The 15831-nt window shown below is 54.4% G+C and overlaps 8 protein-coding genes and 1 non-coding gene across 9 annotated transcripts; 6 read left to right on the forward strand and 3 right to left on the reverse strand.

The window, feature by feature from the left end:
- Positions 1–681: 681 nt before the first annotated feature.
- Positions 682–2584, forward strand: ASPZODRAFT_56189 (hypothetical protein; the record flags this gene model as incomplete). Its single annotated transcript, XM_022728592.1, has 3 exons — positions 682–1592; positions 1648–1783; positions 1838–2584. The coding sequence occupies 3 exons, from the start codon at positions 682–684 to the stop codon at positions 2582–2584; spliced, it is 1794 nt and encodes a 597-aa protein (XP_022586302.1).
- On the reverse strand, positions 2463–4314 carry ASPZODRAFT_2108037 (hypothetical protein; the record flags this gene model as incomplete). The annotated part of the gene is made up of 2 exons (XM_022727713.1): positions 2463–4226; positions 4280–4314. 2 exons carry the CDS (start codon positions 4309–4311, stop codon positions 2687–2689), a joined length of 1572 nt encoding a protein of 523 aa, XP_022586303.1. The 3' UTR covers positions 2463–2686.
- A 474-nt stretch (positions 4315–4788) lies between these two features.
- ASPZODRAFT_149001 (hypothetical protein) lies at positions 4789–5868 on the forward strand (the record flags this gene model as incomplete). The annotated part of the gene is made up of 1 exon (XM_022725448.1): positions 4789–5868. One exon carries the CDS (start codon positions 4789–4791, stop codon positions 5866–5868), a length of 1080 nt encoding a protein of 359 aa, XP_022586304.1.
- A 30-nt stretch (positions 5869–5898) lies between these two features.
- Positions 5899–7191, reverse strand: ASPZODRAFT_55438 (hypothetical protein; the record flags this gene model as incomplete). The annotated part of the gene is made up of 3 exons (XM_022728543.1): positions 5899–6304; positions 6368–6621; positions 6673–7191. 3 exons carry the CDS (start codon positions 7189–7191, stop codon positions 5899–5901), a joined length of 1179 nt encoding a protein of 392 aa, XP_022586305.1.
- Positions 7192–8241: 1050 nt separating this feature from the next.
- ASPZODRAFT_149003 (hypothetical protein) lies at positions 8242–9979 on the forward strand (the record flags this gene model as incomplete). The annotated part of the gene is made up of 5 exons (XM_022725449.1): positions 8242–8437; positions 8504–9363; positions 9426–9536; positions 9586–9755; positions 9811–9979. The coding sequence occupies 5 exons, from the start codon at positions 8242–8244 to the stop codon at positions 9977–9979; spliced, it is 1506 nt and encodes a 501-aa protein (XP_022586306.1).
- Positions 9980–10092: 113 nt separating this feature from the next.
- Positions 10093–10175, reverse strand: ASPZODRAFT_t11. Its single transcript has one exon. It is a non-coding gene; the product is annotated as a tRNA-Leu (tRNA).
- Positions 10176–10330: 155 nt separating this feature from the next.
- Positions 10331–11653, forward strand: ASPZODRAFT_467703 (hypothetical protein). Its single transcript, XM_022728382.1, has one exon. It carries the CDS (start codon positions 10461–10463, stop codon positions 11418–11420), a length of 960 nt encoding a protein of 319 aa, XP_022586307.1. The 5' UTR covers positions 10331–10460; the 3' UTR covers positions 11421–11653.
- A 494-nt stretch (positions 11654–12147) lies between these two features.
- ASPZODRAFT_468409 (hypothetical protein) lies at positions 12148–14373 on the forward strand. The gene is made up of 4 exons (XM_022728383.1): positions 12148–12190; positions 12251–12485; positions 12549–13232; positions 13290–14373. The coding sequence occupies exons 2-4, from the start codon at positions 12430–12432 to the stop codon at positions 14158–14160; spliced, it is 1611 nt and encodes a 536-aa protein (XP_022586308.1). The 5' UTR covers positions 12148–12190; positions 12251–12429; the 3' UTR covers positions 14161–14373.
- On the forward strand, positions 14305–15800 carry ASPZODRAFT_12604 (hypothetical protein; the record flags this gene model as incomplete). Its single annotated transcript, XM_022721456.1, has 2 exons — positions 14305–15177; positions 15432–15800. 2 exons carry the CDS (start codon positions 14305–14307, stop codon positions 15798–15800), a joined length of 1242 nt encoding a protein of 413 aa, XP_022586309.1.
- Between the last annotated feature and the right edge of the window lie 31 nt (positions 15801–15831).

The following is a 15831-nucleotide window of genomic DNA, read 5'->3' on the forward strand; positions in this document are numbered from 1 at the left end:
TACTTTGTCTAACTAGCAGTTGACTAGTACTGACTGTTATTGATGCAATAGGCTGCAAGGGACGCTTATCTCCTCCCACTCGTCAAGCCGACAAGGCATGCCGACAGGCACGCCACCCCACGCCCTGATTGCTCCGCCCCTGCCATCATGTCCATCTTCATCTCGTGTATCCATCTCGTTTAGGTACCGACTGCTGCATATCTGCTGATAGCATGGTTGCTCCACCCTGGGTGTAACGCCGTTCCTGAGTGAGCTGGAGGACTGCTGTGCCTGCCTTGCCGGCCTTGCCTTGGTCTGTGGCTATGGCCTGCGAGCTTCGACCAATGGACTCGGCTTGATTAAGCGGGACAACGGGTTGCTACCGGGCTAGGATTCCTAGTAAGTGCTTCGTATATTAATTATGGAGTATCTAAATAGCTTCTCCAGCTAACTAACTACTATGGGTAGGGGTGTCTATGGACTTAACTTATGATACCCCACTGTGATAGATCGGATGCTTTCCTTGCCCTCATCATCGTCATCGCTCATCATGCGTGCTCCGGAGACGCCGTCGGCCTTTGAACGGGGGGTTGGAGGAGGGGGTAGCACAGCTCTCTGCAGCTTAAATACTCCCTGGGAAACCTCTCTCGTCTTGCCCCTCCCCGCCTCAAGCGTGCTGATCTTACCCTCACACAGCTCATCATGGTCTCTGCAACGCTTTACGCGGGACTTCTGTGCTCCCTGGCAGGCCCCTCGCTGGGTGTCGTGCTGGAGAGTCTGGCCTACGGTGTCCCGGCCGGCTGGTCGTACGTCGACACTCCCTCCGACAGCACGACCATGGCGCTGTCTGTGGCTCTGGCCCGCAAGAACATTGACCAGCTGGAGTCCAAGCTGGCCAAGGTGTCGACCCCCGGTTCCGCGGATTACGGCAAGTACCTCGACATCGACGAGATCGAGGCCGAGTTCCCCACGGTCAGCGACGATGCCGTCGTCAGTTGGCTGAAGAGCGCCGGCGTCACGGCCTACACCCGCAGCGGCAGTCTGCTGCACTTCTCCGCCACTGTCGAGACCGTCAACGCCATGCTCAACACCACATTTGACTGGTACCAGAAGGGCGACTCCACCAAGCTGCGCACCACCGAGTACTCCATCCCAGATGACCTCGTCGACTACATCGAGCTCATCTCCCCCACCGTCTACTTCGGCAAGACCGTCGCGGCTGCTGCCCCGGTCGTCCACTTCCCCAGCCGCACCCGCTCCCTTGAGGCCCGCAGCAGCTCCTCCACCGTCGCTTCCCCCTGCGAGACCTCCATCACCCCGTCTTGCATCTATGAGATGTACAGCCTGGGCGGCTACGAGGCCGACGCCAACTCCGGCAGCCGCATCGCTTTCGGCAGTTTCCTCAACCAGACCGCCAACGAGGCCGATCTCGTCCAGTACGAGAAGCATTTCAGCATCCCCGTCGAGACCTTCTCCGTCGAGCTGATCAACGGTGGCGTCAACAACCAGTCTGCCGGTATCGACGATGTCGACGAGGCTGACCTGGACGCTGAACTCATCGCAACCCTCGCCCACCCGCTGCCTATCCACGAGTACATCACCGGCAGCACTGCGTGAGTTCTCTTATACACTACCTACCACTTACCCAAATAAACTAACACATTTTAGTCCCTACATCCCCGATGCCGATGAGCCGACGGAAGATGAGAACGAGCCGTACCTGATCTACTACGAGTACCTCCTCAGCCGCCCCAACTCGGCCGTTCCCCAGGTCATCACCAACTCCTACGGTGACGATGAGCAGGTAGAATAGCTCTCTATTTTCATTTCTTGAGGAAAGGTTCGCTGACAGTAGCAGACCGTCCCCGAATACTATGCCAAGCGCGTGTGCAACCTGATTGGCCTGATGGGTCTGCGCGGTATCAGTATCCTCGAGTCGTCCGGTGACGAGGGCGTGGGATCTGCGTGCCAGGCCTCCGACGGCGTGACCCCCCAGTTCAACCCGATCTTCCCTGCGACGTGCCCGTACGTGACGGCGGTGGGCGGCACGCAGGCCTTCAGCCCGGAGGTGGGCTGGACCGACTCCTCGGGTGGCTTCTCGTACTACTTCCCGCGGGCGTGGTACCAGGCATCTGCCGTGGACCACTACCTCGACACATACGTGTCGGCAGCAACCAAGGAATACTACGGGCAATACACGGATTTCAGCGGGCGCGGGTTCCCCGACGTGGCAGCCCACAGCTTCACGCCCGACTTTGAGATCGTGTACAAGGGCGAATGGTACGGGTCCGGCGGCACGTCGGCCTCGTCGCCCGTCTTCGCCGGCGTGGTCGCCCTGCTCAACGACGTGCGCCTGCGTGCGGGCAAACCCGCCCTGGGCTTCCTCAACCCCTGGCTGTACTCGGAGGGATTCAAGGCCCTCAACGACATCATCAATGGCACGTCTATCGGCTGCGACAACGTCGACCCCCAGACAGGCGAGTACGTCAACGGCAGTCTGGCCATCCCGGGCGCCCACTGGAACGCCACCGTCGGCTGGGACCCTGTGACTGGTCTTGGTACGCCTAATTTCCAGAAACTCAAGGAGGCTGTTCTTGCTTTCTAGAAGGGCCTTCCAGAAGAGTCTTCTAGAAGGCTCATCATCTCACGACATACGATGTATGATACTATAATGCACTAATCTCCATAGTACCTACTACCTAGTAAATCATTCTAATGGAACTATATCTTCTATCCGATTGAACGGCCCTGCCCCTTCGTACCTCGTATATTTCAAGAACAACGAGTCTGGACTCTTGTGCCACGCGCCGAGATCATGGTCGCCGAGTATATCCGGGGAATCACAGGGGCGGAAGATGCCAAAGACATGAACCCTTGCTTGTTGGGGGATATAATCACTGCTGCTGCTGCTGCTGCTGCTGCTACTGCTACTGCTACTACTACTAAAAGTCAGGCCGGCCAGCTTCTCTTCTACCGTCATGATTGTCTCGGCCATAAGAGCGCCAGGGGGGCACTTGTAAAACCCCTGCACTGACGGGGCACGACGAAGCAGAGCGATGGCTTGACGGCGGAGAAGCGGATGCCGACATTTCAGCGCGGTGATGAACAGGGGCAGCCCGACGCCCATTTCGAAGGTGAAGGGGGGCGCCGCACCGGTTGCACTGTCAATTGAAGCGTCGAGCACGGCGGCGGCGTAGGCGACTATCTCTGCGAAGCGGGCGTGGTAAGTGTCGTACACTGTTTCTTGCACGGTCAGGCATGTTGCGACGTAGATCTCTGCGGCGGCGTGGTATGTTTGGAGTAGTTTCACGGCGGGATCGCTTCTATTCTCTGCCTGAAGGACACCTTGGTGTTCGTCCGACTTGAGAAAAGCTGTTAGTGAGGACTTCCACGCTGCTAATCGGTCTTGCAGTGCATGCTGTCGAACGAGTAGGGCGTGATCGAGGGAATCGTCCGCCACAGTCGCTAGGTGGGCCTGGGCCTCGCGCTGGAAGAGCAGAGACTCGGCGGCGAGGGGTACAAGAGCCTCGCGGGCGGCCTGTAGAGTATGAAAGTCCTGTTTCTCGTCGGGCAGATGTCGGATGGCCGTCAACAAGGCGCTGGTGGGCACACCTGAGATGGTGAGAGCCACCGTGCCCAGACGGAGAAAGAAGGGGACGATAGTGTTTTCTCGAAACGGCGACGACGACGACGACGACGACGAGGCCGCCCGCATCTGTAGAATCAAGTTCACTCCCTGTTGGTACAGCTGGAGGGCAGCTTCGATCCGGCCCTGCAAGGTCTCGATACACACGAAGAGCACGCAGGTGACGAGGGCGACGGTCGCGTCGACGTCCCCGCGGGCGAGACGGTCCCGGACGCGTGCCAGCGAGCGAGTATACCAAACCAACGCATCCCGATGGGTATGAGAAAGCGAGGCCGGCTGTCTGCTGAGGAAGATCGGGTCGAGACACTGCTCGGGGTTCTCGAAGAGCACGCTGATGGCGTTGATCGCGTCCCAGACAGCCGGCTCACGGCGGCACACCTGCGGCACGACGCCTCGCCAGAAGTCGCCATCCAGCGCGCCGGCTACATGAACAGCTGCGTGTTCGGAATAATAGGCGAACGCTCGTCGTTCGCGCCAGACAGTGCCGGGGTAGGAGGACAGAGGATGGGCGGGCGGGAGCTGGTCGTATTCACAGGCACGTCCGGTCTGGGCACAGCGGCGACAGCGAGGTTTTTCCTCGTCGCACTTGACTTTGCGTATTCTATTCAGTTAGAATCATTAATCTAGCTTTAATGAAAGGATGCCATGTCTTACTTGCATGTTTTGCAGCCGAGGCGGGATTTCATGGGAAGAGGAAGAGGGAAGAAAAGGTGGAGGGAAGAGAGGGAAGACAGAAGGCTCACTTTATTAAATAGAAGTTGGTCAATAATATGAAGAATAAATAGAAATAGTATGGCTAATTCATTGATGATTATTTATATTTGGTCTTACTAGTAATTACTGTCTTTAATAGGGTGTCTTTTCATCCTTCTAATTCCAAATTCTAGTCTATAAAACTACCTCCAGCATCCTTGGGTAAAGTAATATTCTAGATCTTTAGAATATTAATACACTTATACTATTGAAGCAGTTTGAATAAATCAATATCTATTCTATTCTTATTGTTATTCTTGTTATTACCAAATGAATAACTCATTACTCTCTAATCCACTGTCATGTTCTCTGCGACCGCCTTGACTTTCCCCTCATTTCAACTTTTTCTCCCTCACTTTCTCCCACCAAAACCTCAATTCCCCTCTCCATCTCCCTCAATTCACAAGACAATGTCTCCCGTCCTTCTCCTCGACGGCGGCCTCGGTACGACCCTTGAAGCCGACCATGGCATCCGATTCTCCCCCGCCACGCCGCTGTGGTCCTCGCACCTGCTCATCACCAACCCCTCCGTCCTGCGAGCCGTCCACGCTGCCTTTGCTGCCTCGGGCGCCGACATTGTGATGACAGGCACGTACCAGGCCAGCATCGAGGGCTTTCTCAACACCGACGCGGCGATAACCCCCGCCCAGGCCACGGGCTACATGCGTGCTGCCGTCGACTTGGCCCGCGAGGCCTTCCCGCCCTCCCACGCCGCGCGAGTTGCGCTCTCGCTGGGCCCCTATGGAGCAGTCATGCACCCAGTCTCGGCAGAGTATGCGGGGGATTACCCTGCTCCGATGGACGAGATCCCCGCGCTGCGGGACTGGCATGCGGCGCGTCTGCGGCTGTTTGCCCAGGATACCGAGACACACTCGTGGGACAAGGTCGAGTTTGTGGCGCTCGAGACGGTGAAACGCGTGTACGAGGTGACGGCCATTCGGGCTGCTGTCGGTGATGTCTTTGCCTCGCTCCCCTCGGCGGAAGATAGGAAAAAGTGGTGGGTCTGTGGTGTGTTTCCTACCGATCAGGTCGATGAGGAGCAGGTCCGACGATGGATCCGGGCGTCGCTCGAGAACACCACCGCCAATGGAGAAGATAGTTGTCCCTTGCCCCGTCCCTGGGGAGTGGGGTTGAACTGCACCCGGATCGAGAACGTGCCGCGCATCATGGAGATCATGGAGGAGGAAGTGACGAGAATGGTGCAGGAGGGGACCTTTGTCGACGAGTGGCAGGCGAGTGCCACGGGTCGCCCGTGGCTGGTCGTCTATCCGGACGGTACCCAGGGCGAACGCTACGATCCCTCGACGAAGCAGTGGGTGAAGCGTGATGTGGCCGACACCGTCACCCGCCCGTGGGAGGATGTCTTCTGGGAGACCGTCCAGGCCGCCCGCCAGCGGGGGCTCTGGGAGGGGGTGATGATAGGAGGTTGTTGCCGTACGGGGCCTAAAGACATTGCCGCTCTACGGAGGAAGATTGACTCTGCTTTTTGAATTACTACCGCTCAGCATTCTACATGCCATCTATGCTATGGCTACCGCGGCTACGAGGGCGTCCAGCGCCGAGCTCTGCGTCGAGGCATCCACTTTTGTGACGGGCCCTGCCCAGTCGACTCCGAGCTGGTTTGCATCGTTGCGGTCGTTCGCCCAGATGCTATCGGCGCAGGCTCGAATCACCGCTGCGAACTGGTCGTCTGGCGCTACGGCCTGCAGCATCTGCAGGTTTCGCAGGAAGATGCCCTTGAACTGTGTCTGATTCGCGTCGCAGTTGTTTGGCTCGCACGACTCATGGATCACCTTGTTGCTGTCCGCCAGCGCGGTGATGGCTGCTTTGGCGATTCGGGTCGCGGCCTCAATGTACGAGGCATTAGGCGCCGCCCGGTTCAATTCCACCAGGCCGCCCAGCACGACTCCTTGATTATACGACCATCTATTTTGTCAGTTGACACATTTTTCTTCATATAAAAAAAATCTAAAATTCCATCTCACTCACACTGTCTGCTGGTTGTTTTTGCAGTCAGCCGTCAAGCCGTCGTTGATGGTGCCCTGGGCGTTGATCATCCCGCTGGCCTGGAACCAGGCCCATTCCCGCTGTGCCCAGTCGAGATAATCCGCAGGGTTGGATGCACGGTTGGCCAGATGCGCCGCGACAGAGAAGAACAGCTCGTTGGAGATGGCATTGACGTACGAGCGCGTATGGTCCCAGTAGATGCCTCCATCACCGCAGTTTGTCGGCCAAACGGTTGTCTAAGAATCAGCCGGTATTCATTGCGAGGAATTCGAGAATAAAAGTCTAACCATCTCGTCAAAAATCCCAATGGCCAGCTCGAGATAGTCCTGGACGCCCGTGAGATCGTACGCCGCGATCCAGGCGAGCGCCCACCAGCCGTCATCGTCGTACGCGCCGTCAAGCCAGGCCGAGGCGTTGACCGTCCCTGATTCTTGTATATCATGCGTTCGCAAGGGCCAGGCAGCCGGGTACCGCGTCTCGGGACGGCCGTTGACGGTGACTTTTTCGAGGCCTGGGTCCGGGTTGACGCTGGGCGCCACGACAAAGGTGGTGTTGAAGACCTCCTCGGCCGTCTGGCGCAGGGGATCCGACTCGTCGACGAGCATCGCCAGATCCGCGAGCGCCGTCATGCAGTTGGCGCCGTTCCACCAGCCGCAGGTATCCCAGAGGCCTGTCTCGGCATTGTACCAGGTTTGCAGGGTTGTGGCGGCCGAGGAGGCAGAGGACAGCGGGCTGCTGCTGCTGCTGCTGCTGCTGTTTGCTGTTGCGACTGCGAAGATGCTATAAAGCAGTACGTATAGATACATGTTGAATAGATTGGTATATGTTACAGTCTCGTGGTTTAGGTATTGGGTGATACTAGATATAACAACATACCTCCTCGGGAATGTGTCGCGACAGCAACTAGACATTAACTAGATACTTGGTTACTACAAGACTGCAATATTATTAACTAGATACTTGTTATGAGATGGCTAAGAAATCAATTACTATTACTATCAACTAATTAGAGTGAATACCTTGTGGAATGCCGTCTCTTACCCTCCTTAAATACTAATTGACATTTATCCTGGGTCTATTGCTTTTTAATATGATTCAGAGAGATCATCTTAAGCAAATACTATATTAACCTGCCTATGACGAGCCAATCTCCTAGGGAGATCACAATGTGAATCGATAACCAGAACCAATGGCATTCAACAAAGTGCAGATGAGCCATGGTGGCTTATACAAGGGCGGGTAGGGAGTAATGTGTGCTCCAGCCTTGCCATTAAGTAGTGATACATCGACTCGAACCTCCACCAGTACAAGTCTTATTATTATGAACCTGCTGATGGAGAACTCAACTACAACTATATATTGAGACTTTACCTGAGACTTTGCCTTGTAATATATCACCCAATACTCAGTATAGATGAGAAGATGTAATTGGAATCCAGCAGTTCATGTGACAATGTGTTTCTCATGCAGGAAGACGCAATGGAGAACACGAAGAGACTAGGCTTAGATAGGAAGGAGGGTGCCATTGACATCATGCAGTGTGGCCAATCAGACAGCATTCATTATAGATAGAAAAGAATGTAAAATAAATAGATATAGATAGATGTATATATATATCTTGTAATTTCTACTAAATATCAGTGCTACATGTGATAATAGGCAAGGTCATGCATTAGATATATCTAGTAAAGGTGCAATTTATATGGCCAATATATACGATCTAGCAGGGATGAGAGTAGATATGGATATACTGCAAGATCAGGCGGGGTTACAAAAGTACCAGCCATCTATTTAAGAGATCTATCCTCTTCCATCCTACTTTCTTCTTTTCTTTTCTTCTTTCTCATCTAAACACAATGTACCTCTGGATCCTCCTTACCGGGCTGCTGGGGTATTCCCTCGCCCAGGCCATCTACCGACTCTATTTCCACCCTCTGCATGTCTTCCCTGGCCCCAAAATTGCAGCAGTGACCTCTCTATACCAGTTTTTCCACGATGGCATCCGAGGAGGTCGATATCTCTGGGAAGTCGAGAAGATGCACGAGAAATACGGTACGTGAAGAGACTACCCAAGTTACCTAGGATAATATGTACTACACCAGCAGCTAATTATACAAGGCCCCATTGTCCGCATCAACCCCCACGAACTTCACATCAAGGATCCCCAGTACTTCGACACCATCTACCGCTCTCCCAAACAAGAGAAAGACGTCAGCGCCGCGGCGGTTTTCATGTCGCCGAACTCGATGATCGGCACCGTCAGCCATACCCAACACCGCACGCGCCGCGCGGTGTTGAACAACTTCTTCTCCAAGCAGGCCGTTGCAAAGCTGGAGCCTCGCGTCTGGCTGTTTGTCGAGAAGCTTCTCCACTGGCTAGAAGAGGCAGAGAAATGTACCACTGCTGCAGATACAATCCGGCTCCACGATCTGTATGCGAACCTGACCACCGACGTGATCACAGAGTACACGTACGGGCAGAGCATGGACTGTCTGGACGAGAACGGGGTGAACAGCATCCTCGAGGCAAGTGACGGATTCAGCAGCTTGGTCCATATCATATGGTTCCTGCCTGTTCTGTCGACAATATTAAGAGGGATCCCCCTCTCGGTCATGGAGAATCTGCAGCCGCGGGCAGCCAAATTCTTCGGACTGCAGCGCATGATTCGAGAAAGGTCCCAGGCCATCCTCAACAAGACCGATCACCGTGCAGAGGACAAAACAGCCAGAACCGTCTTCGAAGCCCTGACGGCGTCTTCTGTGCCCGCGGAGGAAAAGAGCCTGTCCCGACTGGAAGATGAATCGGTCGTCGTCCTGTTGGCAGGCATGGGCACCACTGCGCGAGTGCTGAGCACTGGATCATTACATCTTGCCAATAACAAGGCTCTCGCCTTGAAGCTCAGACAGGAACTGATGCAGGTGATGCCTGATCCAACGAGCAAACCATCCTGGTCTCAACTTGAACAGGTGCCTTATTTGGTACCTCTCTCTCTCTCTCTGTCTGCCTCTGTCTGCATCTGTGCTGTCTGCTAATAAAGTAGACGGCAGTTATTAATGAGTCTCTCCGACTGTCCCATACCGTTGTCTTTCGTCTTACACGTCTGTCGCCTGTTGACCCGTTGGTATATGGCGACTACGTGATTCCACCGGGGGTACGCCTCTCTTTGCGTTGTACTTTATATTCTCTTGACTAACGACTAGACCCCCGTGAGTCAATCGCAGTATTTCGTCCATATGGACCCCGACATCTTCCCGGACCCTCACACCTTCGATCCAGAGCGCTGGCTCCGTCCGTCGACTCAAGGCGACGTTCCCTTGACGCGATTCCTCGTTCCCTTCAACAAGGGGAATCGCAATTGTCTGGGTATGAAGTGAGTAGTACTCTAGTGCCAGCTGGAGATGGATGACCGGCTTACTCCTATTCAGCCTCGCTTATGCCGAGTTATATATTACCTTTGCGGCTGTCTTTCGTCGCTTCGATCTGGACCTGGTCAATACGTCGTTGGAAGATCTTCGCTTCACGCGGGACTTGGGGGGGGGAGCTCCTGAGCATATGCGATTCCATGTTTTTGCAAGAGTGAGAGAGGCGTCTTGATGTGACTAGGTATAAGACATTATTTCGTAAAAACCTGGCTTATATCATCGTAGGATGGTGATAAAATTACTACTTGTCTAGTAGAATAGAAAAAAAATGAGAATAGAAAAAAATGACAAGAGTGGGATTTGAACCCACGCCCCTTTCGAGACTGGAACCTTACTCCAGCGCCTTAGACCAACTCGGCCATCTTGCCTTGATGTAGGAAGGGTGGAAATAGTGCTACATAACCCAGACTACTCTCCCAAGTATTATCTTGAAGTATTCATTGGCTCTGCTTCACTTATTTGCCCGGTAGTATTTCCCAGTGAGATTTTAGCAGTAATTCTGATTCATTCATTCGATTCTGTACTTCTAATAGGTATGCAGTACTACACATACTTAGGCTACAATTTAATGACGCTAGGCTTATTATTTAATACCGGCTTTGCCCCCCTATAATCTGATATCCATTTATTTATATCTCCATCTAGAAATAAACATGGGCACCTCCTGGTCGCAATTCTTCCCCCCCACCCCCCAGCTAACTGAATCAACCCTTCCTAACCAGCAGGGCAAAGTGTTCCTCATTACAGGCGGATATTCTGGTGTTGGACTGGAGCTGTGTTCTCTTCTCTACCACGCCGGGGGGAGAGTCTACCTTGCCGGCCGCGATAAACAAAAGGGAGAAGCCGCCATTGAAACAATAAAACAGTCTTCTTCTTCTTCTTCTTCTTCATCTGGAGAAATCACCTTTCTATACCTCTCTCTCTCCGATCTGTCGACCATCAAACCGGCCGTCGACGCCTTCACAGCGACAGAGTCCCGCCTCGACGTGCTGTTCAACAACGCCGGCGTGTCCAACCCCCCGCCTGGATCGGTCTCGGCGCAATCCCACGAGCTCCAGCTCGCAACAAACTGTCTGGGTCCCTACCTGCTCACCCAACTCCTGCTCCCGACCTTGAACCACACAGCGTCCATCTCCGCCCCAGGCTCGGTGCGCGTCACCTTCACCTCCTCTATCGTGGTGGATTTCCAGACTCTCCCCACGCAGGAACTCTTCGCTCTGCACGTTCCGCACCCCTCCGCCCAGCAGCAGAACTACCTCCATTCGAAGATCGGGAACTGGTTCCTCGCTCACGAGCTGGATAGGGAGAATCCCGCGGTGACGTTCCTGGTTCTCAACCCGGGGAATCTCAAGACTGCCCTCACCCGCCATTTGCCTGCCATCGTTCCCTTCCTGGTGGCGCCGCTCCTCTACCACGCCAAAATGGGTGCTTATACCGCTTTGTGGGCTGGTCTGTCGACGGATCTGTCGCTGGAGGATGGAGGGGGGTATATCATTCCCTGGGGGAGGAGGCATCCATCCCCGAAGGGAGATATCGTTCGGGCGATTGAGGGGGGGGCGGCGACTCGCTTTGTTGGGTTTTGTGAGGAGGAGACGAGGGAGTACAGGGCATAATATGAGATACGGTATGAGTATACGAGTATATGGGTATATCTATATAAAGGATATAAACTCATAAAGGATATAAACTCCTATAATCATTCCTTGTACTAGAGAGTGACTATTTATATATATTTCAAGGACACTGCCACTAGTGCCCTCTCAGCCCAGTTCGATCTCCCTCCTGCTGTACAAGAAGCTCTCCCAGGCGTCTCTTCTCAGACTCTGGAAGAAAGACTGGGTTGTTTTGCCGGCAGCAACCCCGCGTCACGTGGATGCTACTCCCTTGGCCTTGGGCCTTCACCGACGGTGGCCTCACTTTTTCTCCCTCTTCGACTCTCCTCTCTCGACGATAGGGAGCCGTTCATTCTGCACGGCGACGCTTGATGTTCTCTCCCAGCCTTCGACAGACAAGACGATCGTTCTCGTCGACAGCCAGGTCAACCATGTCCTCTTTGCTCGGTCGCTAGGCATGCCCTCCTCACCCAGGATCCTCGGAGCGCCCCGTGCTGTTGGGAAATACCATGGGTGATCTTGTCGAGCGGGGAGGGCTTATCTCGCTTCTCACGCGAGGGAGATGCACACGAGGGCTGCTGGTGTTGTCGAACAAAACCTCTCCCAGCTGTTGATTTGAAGCAACAATGATAGGTAAGGAGTAGTCCATACTGCTTTTATATACTAAAACACCAATAGAACCTTGTCTCCCCCCGATGGAACTTCTTCAGCGGGTACAAGAGCGGCTCAGGGGGAAGACGCCATCTTTCTTGCTGCTAGGACATTGACTGGTGAGACTGGAAATATCCACATCTCCTTATTTTGATGAATGAATGCTAATAGTTTGCCAGTTGGCAGTGGATCGACACTATCATGTGATGCCAAGCGTTTTAGTTATCACTCCTGAAAATGATCTTCTTTCCTTTCAGTACGGAGTAGTAAATATCTACTCCGTATATATATCTGTGGAGGCAGTGGGTGTTGGACTGCTTGATGGAATGCAGTCTGTCCCTACTTGATATGCGTTGCCATGTCTGCAGGTACGAGCAGGTCTCTGAAATCCAGAGCAGGGTGCAAGACGTGCAAGTGGGTATATTTTTTGAAAGGAGAGAGCTTGAAATAAAAGAGACAATTACTTATTAATTCTAGAATCCGACGAGTCAAGTGCGGAGAAGAAAAGCCGCACTGTGTGCGATGCACCAGCACCGGTCGCACATGCGAGTACTCCGACACCAACAACGCCCGCGCTCTCTCGCTGCTTGACCAGCGACTTTCGCTCTCGCCCAACACGGTGTGGCGCGAGCGACGGGCGTTTGCTTACTATTTCCAGTGCGCTGCCCAGTATGTGGGTGGTGAGCTGGACGTGGATTTCTGGCGCACGGTTGTGCCGCAGGTGTGTCGGACGGAGCCGGCCGTGTGGGATGCCATCATCGCGATGAGTGTGTTGATAGAGAATCCCGAACACTCTCAGCAGCAGCAGCGAAGAAGACCCCAAGATGCGCTGGCCTGGTATGCGCGCTCGGTTTCGGCGGTGCGGCAGCGTCTCGAACGTGGCGGGCTCGATCTCCTCGTCGGGCTGATCAGCTGTACCCTCTTCATCTGTATCGAGTCCCTCCAGGGGGGTATCGAGGCGGCTGTCCGGCTGTACGGTCAGGGAGTGCGTCTTATTCTTGCCCTGCGTGCTCAAATCGCTGGCCGTGGTGTTTCCGGGTCGGCTATCAACGCTGCCTCCCTGCTGGAGGAGACCATCGTCCCTATTTTCACCCGGATGGGAATGCTTGCTCTTGCCACCTCGACTGCTCCAGCGGGGGGATTACGGCAGGATATCAAGGGGCTAGAGGAAGGGAAAGAAGGCGAAGAGGAAAAAGAAAAGACCACACTGCTGCTCACGCCCACAGCGTTTCTCTCCTCCCTCAAGGCCGCTCGGGAGACCATAGTTGCCCTGGCCAACGAGGCCCAGATCTTGCAAACTGCCTGCAATGACTATCGTCAGCGAGAATCTTCTTTCTGGCGGCTCTCCCCGGAACTGATCGATCGACAGAAAATCCTGTCGGCTAGCCTCCAGAGCTGGCACAAAGCTTTTACCGACCTGGCGGGAAGGAAACGGGATATTCTATCGTTGTCACCATCGTCTATGGTGAGCACCAGCGCCCTCCTGCTGGCGTACTACGAAATGCTGGTGGTGAGCCTTGCCACCTGCGTCTCACCCCTCCAGACCGCCACAGATGCATACATCCCCCGTTTCCAGACAATCGTGGACCAGTGTCGCATCGCGCTCGATGCCTCGATGCGGCCGGACGGCACCCAACCGCCGCTCTCGCTGGACGTCGGCGTCAGTCTCCCGCTCTGGTTCACCTCGCTGCGATGCCGTGAGCCTCAAATCCGACGCGCAGCGCTGGCCTTGCTCCGTCGAGCACCACTAGTCCAGGGGTTCTACCAGTGTATCCCTGCGGCTAGCTTGGGTGAACGCATTATGGCTCTTGAAGAGCGGCATGGGAAAAGCATGAGGTTGCCTGGCAACAACGACAACAACGACAACAATGACAGGCCAGATCCTCTCATCCCCGAAGAAGCCCGCTTCGGCCCCCTCGACGTGTTTTGGCTGCGAGACGGTTGTCCGCCAGGCCCGAATGAAGAGCTGGTCAATTGGGACCGCAGCCGGGATCAGTCTTTTCTACGGTACTCGCGCAACAAGCACGACCCGGCGAGTGGCACTTGGCAGACTGTTTATGAGTGTGTTTGCCTTGATTTTGAAGTGTAATCATGTTCCTCGGCTATTGGTCGTTTATAGCTCAATAAGATTGGAGAATAACTTACGACGCTTACGTCACACCTCACCAGAAGACATCTTAAGATTCATCTTAAGCTTCTTCTTAAGAACTGTTTTATCTATACATCTATCATCATGTCGGTCAAACGTAAGCCGTTACCGTCGCAGGCATTACAAGTACAAACACCACAGTTATTACCAGAGGTACCGGCTGGAGCATCACCACCACCACCACCACCACCAGCACAAGCTCAACCACCCACTCTATTAGACGAGACGCGCCATTTCCTCGGCGGACTAATACACCACCCCTCTACTTCAACCAAACACGTCTCTATCTTGCGCCACTCTCACGGCCTAGTCCTGTACCGGGGCAGCAGCACGTCCGTGGCCGTCTCGGTCTTCTCCGACAGGCCGTTACCCCCAACGCGCACCTTCTGGCTCCAAAGCAAAGGATGGACAGGCAAGACAGGGATGCGAGCCAAAACGATGCTGAATCTGCACTCCTCCTGGGTGGAGGTGACTCCCTCGACGGCCGTACGAGCGGAGCAGATCCTCCCTCGAGACGAGCGGGCCTGGCAGCGCGATATCGAACAGTTCCAGAAAACCATGAAATCCCAAAATGCTCGCACTCATACCCTCCGCGAAACCGATGTGCTTCGCATCCCCGTCGAAGCAGGAGACGGATACTTCCATCTCGTCCTGTGCAGTGACGGGAAACGAACGCTCTGCACGAGTCCCGTGTTCAGGCTGGCTTCTGCGTCGACGAGTCCCAGTTCGCTCCGTGGTGCCAGTCTACGGACCCTCCCGCTCGAGCTGGGGGTTATGGCCGCGGGGATCTATGCGTCGAGTACCCTGCAGACTGTTGTTTCGCCGTTGACGAATACGGTGCAGAACATGGCGCCCTCGTGGACGGAACAGACGGCGGCCACGACGGCGTATTCGCTTTCTGGGGCGGAGGAGAGGGTTGACCGGATGGTGGGCTATGAGGAGAATACTCCAGCAGCAGTAAGGGAATTGTATATAGAAGATACCCCCGAAGCAGGACCGGTACCCCCCTTTCCTATGGATTGCATTGTGCGTGGCTCCGTGGCAGATCTTAGAATTACGACTGCAGATCTCAGCATTACGACTCCGCAGAGACTACGAGGATACTATTTTATTTGGGATGGGCGAGAGACAGTGGAAAGAAGGAGACTGGAAAGAATGAATCATGGGCACCTGTTATTCTGTCTATCCTCTCGCTAGACCTCTCTCAACAGAAACAGATCCAGATGGCCAATGCGATCCGGACGCGGACCTCCCTGCGGTTCATTGACGATTTAGGCCAGGATAGAAGGTTGAATACAAATGAAATACAGATCCGACTGATGGGCTTCCTCCGGCCGGACGGCCAGCTCTCCGCGACAGAAGCACAGGAGGACGCAATTCTCGCTGCACAGATCCTCACACATCCTTCCTGGGGCCCGATGGTAGAGGAGAAGGGGGGATGGCTTGATAGGACGAAAGAGCGATACACGAGTGCACGGCGCCAGGTGGACCGGATCCCGCTGCATCGTCTGGGGGTACGGGTTCGATCGGATGAAATGGGGGACAAAGAAGTTCGAAATGGATATTATATTGTCAGATAGCCATAGCTTCATATAAATAGTAACTAATGTG

This window comes from Penicilliopsis zonata, assembly GCF_001890105.1.
Source record: "Penicilliopsis zonata CBS 506.65 unplaced genomic scaffold ASPZOscaffold_1, whole genome shotgun sequence".
NCBI lineage: Eukaryota > Fungi > Ascomycota > Eurotiomycetes > Eurotiales > Aspergillaceae > Penicilliopsis > Penicilliopsis zonata.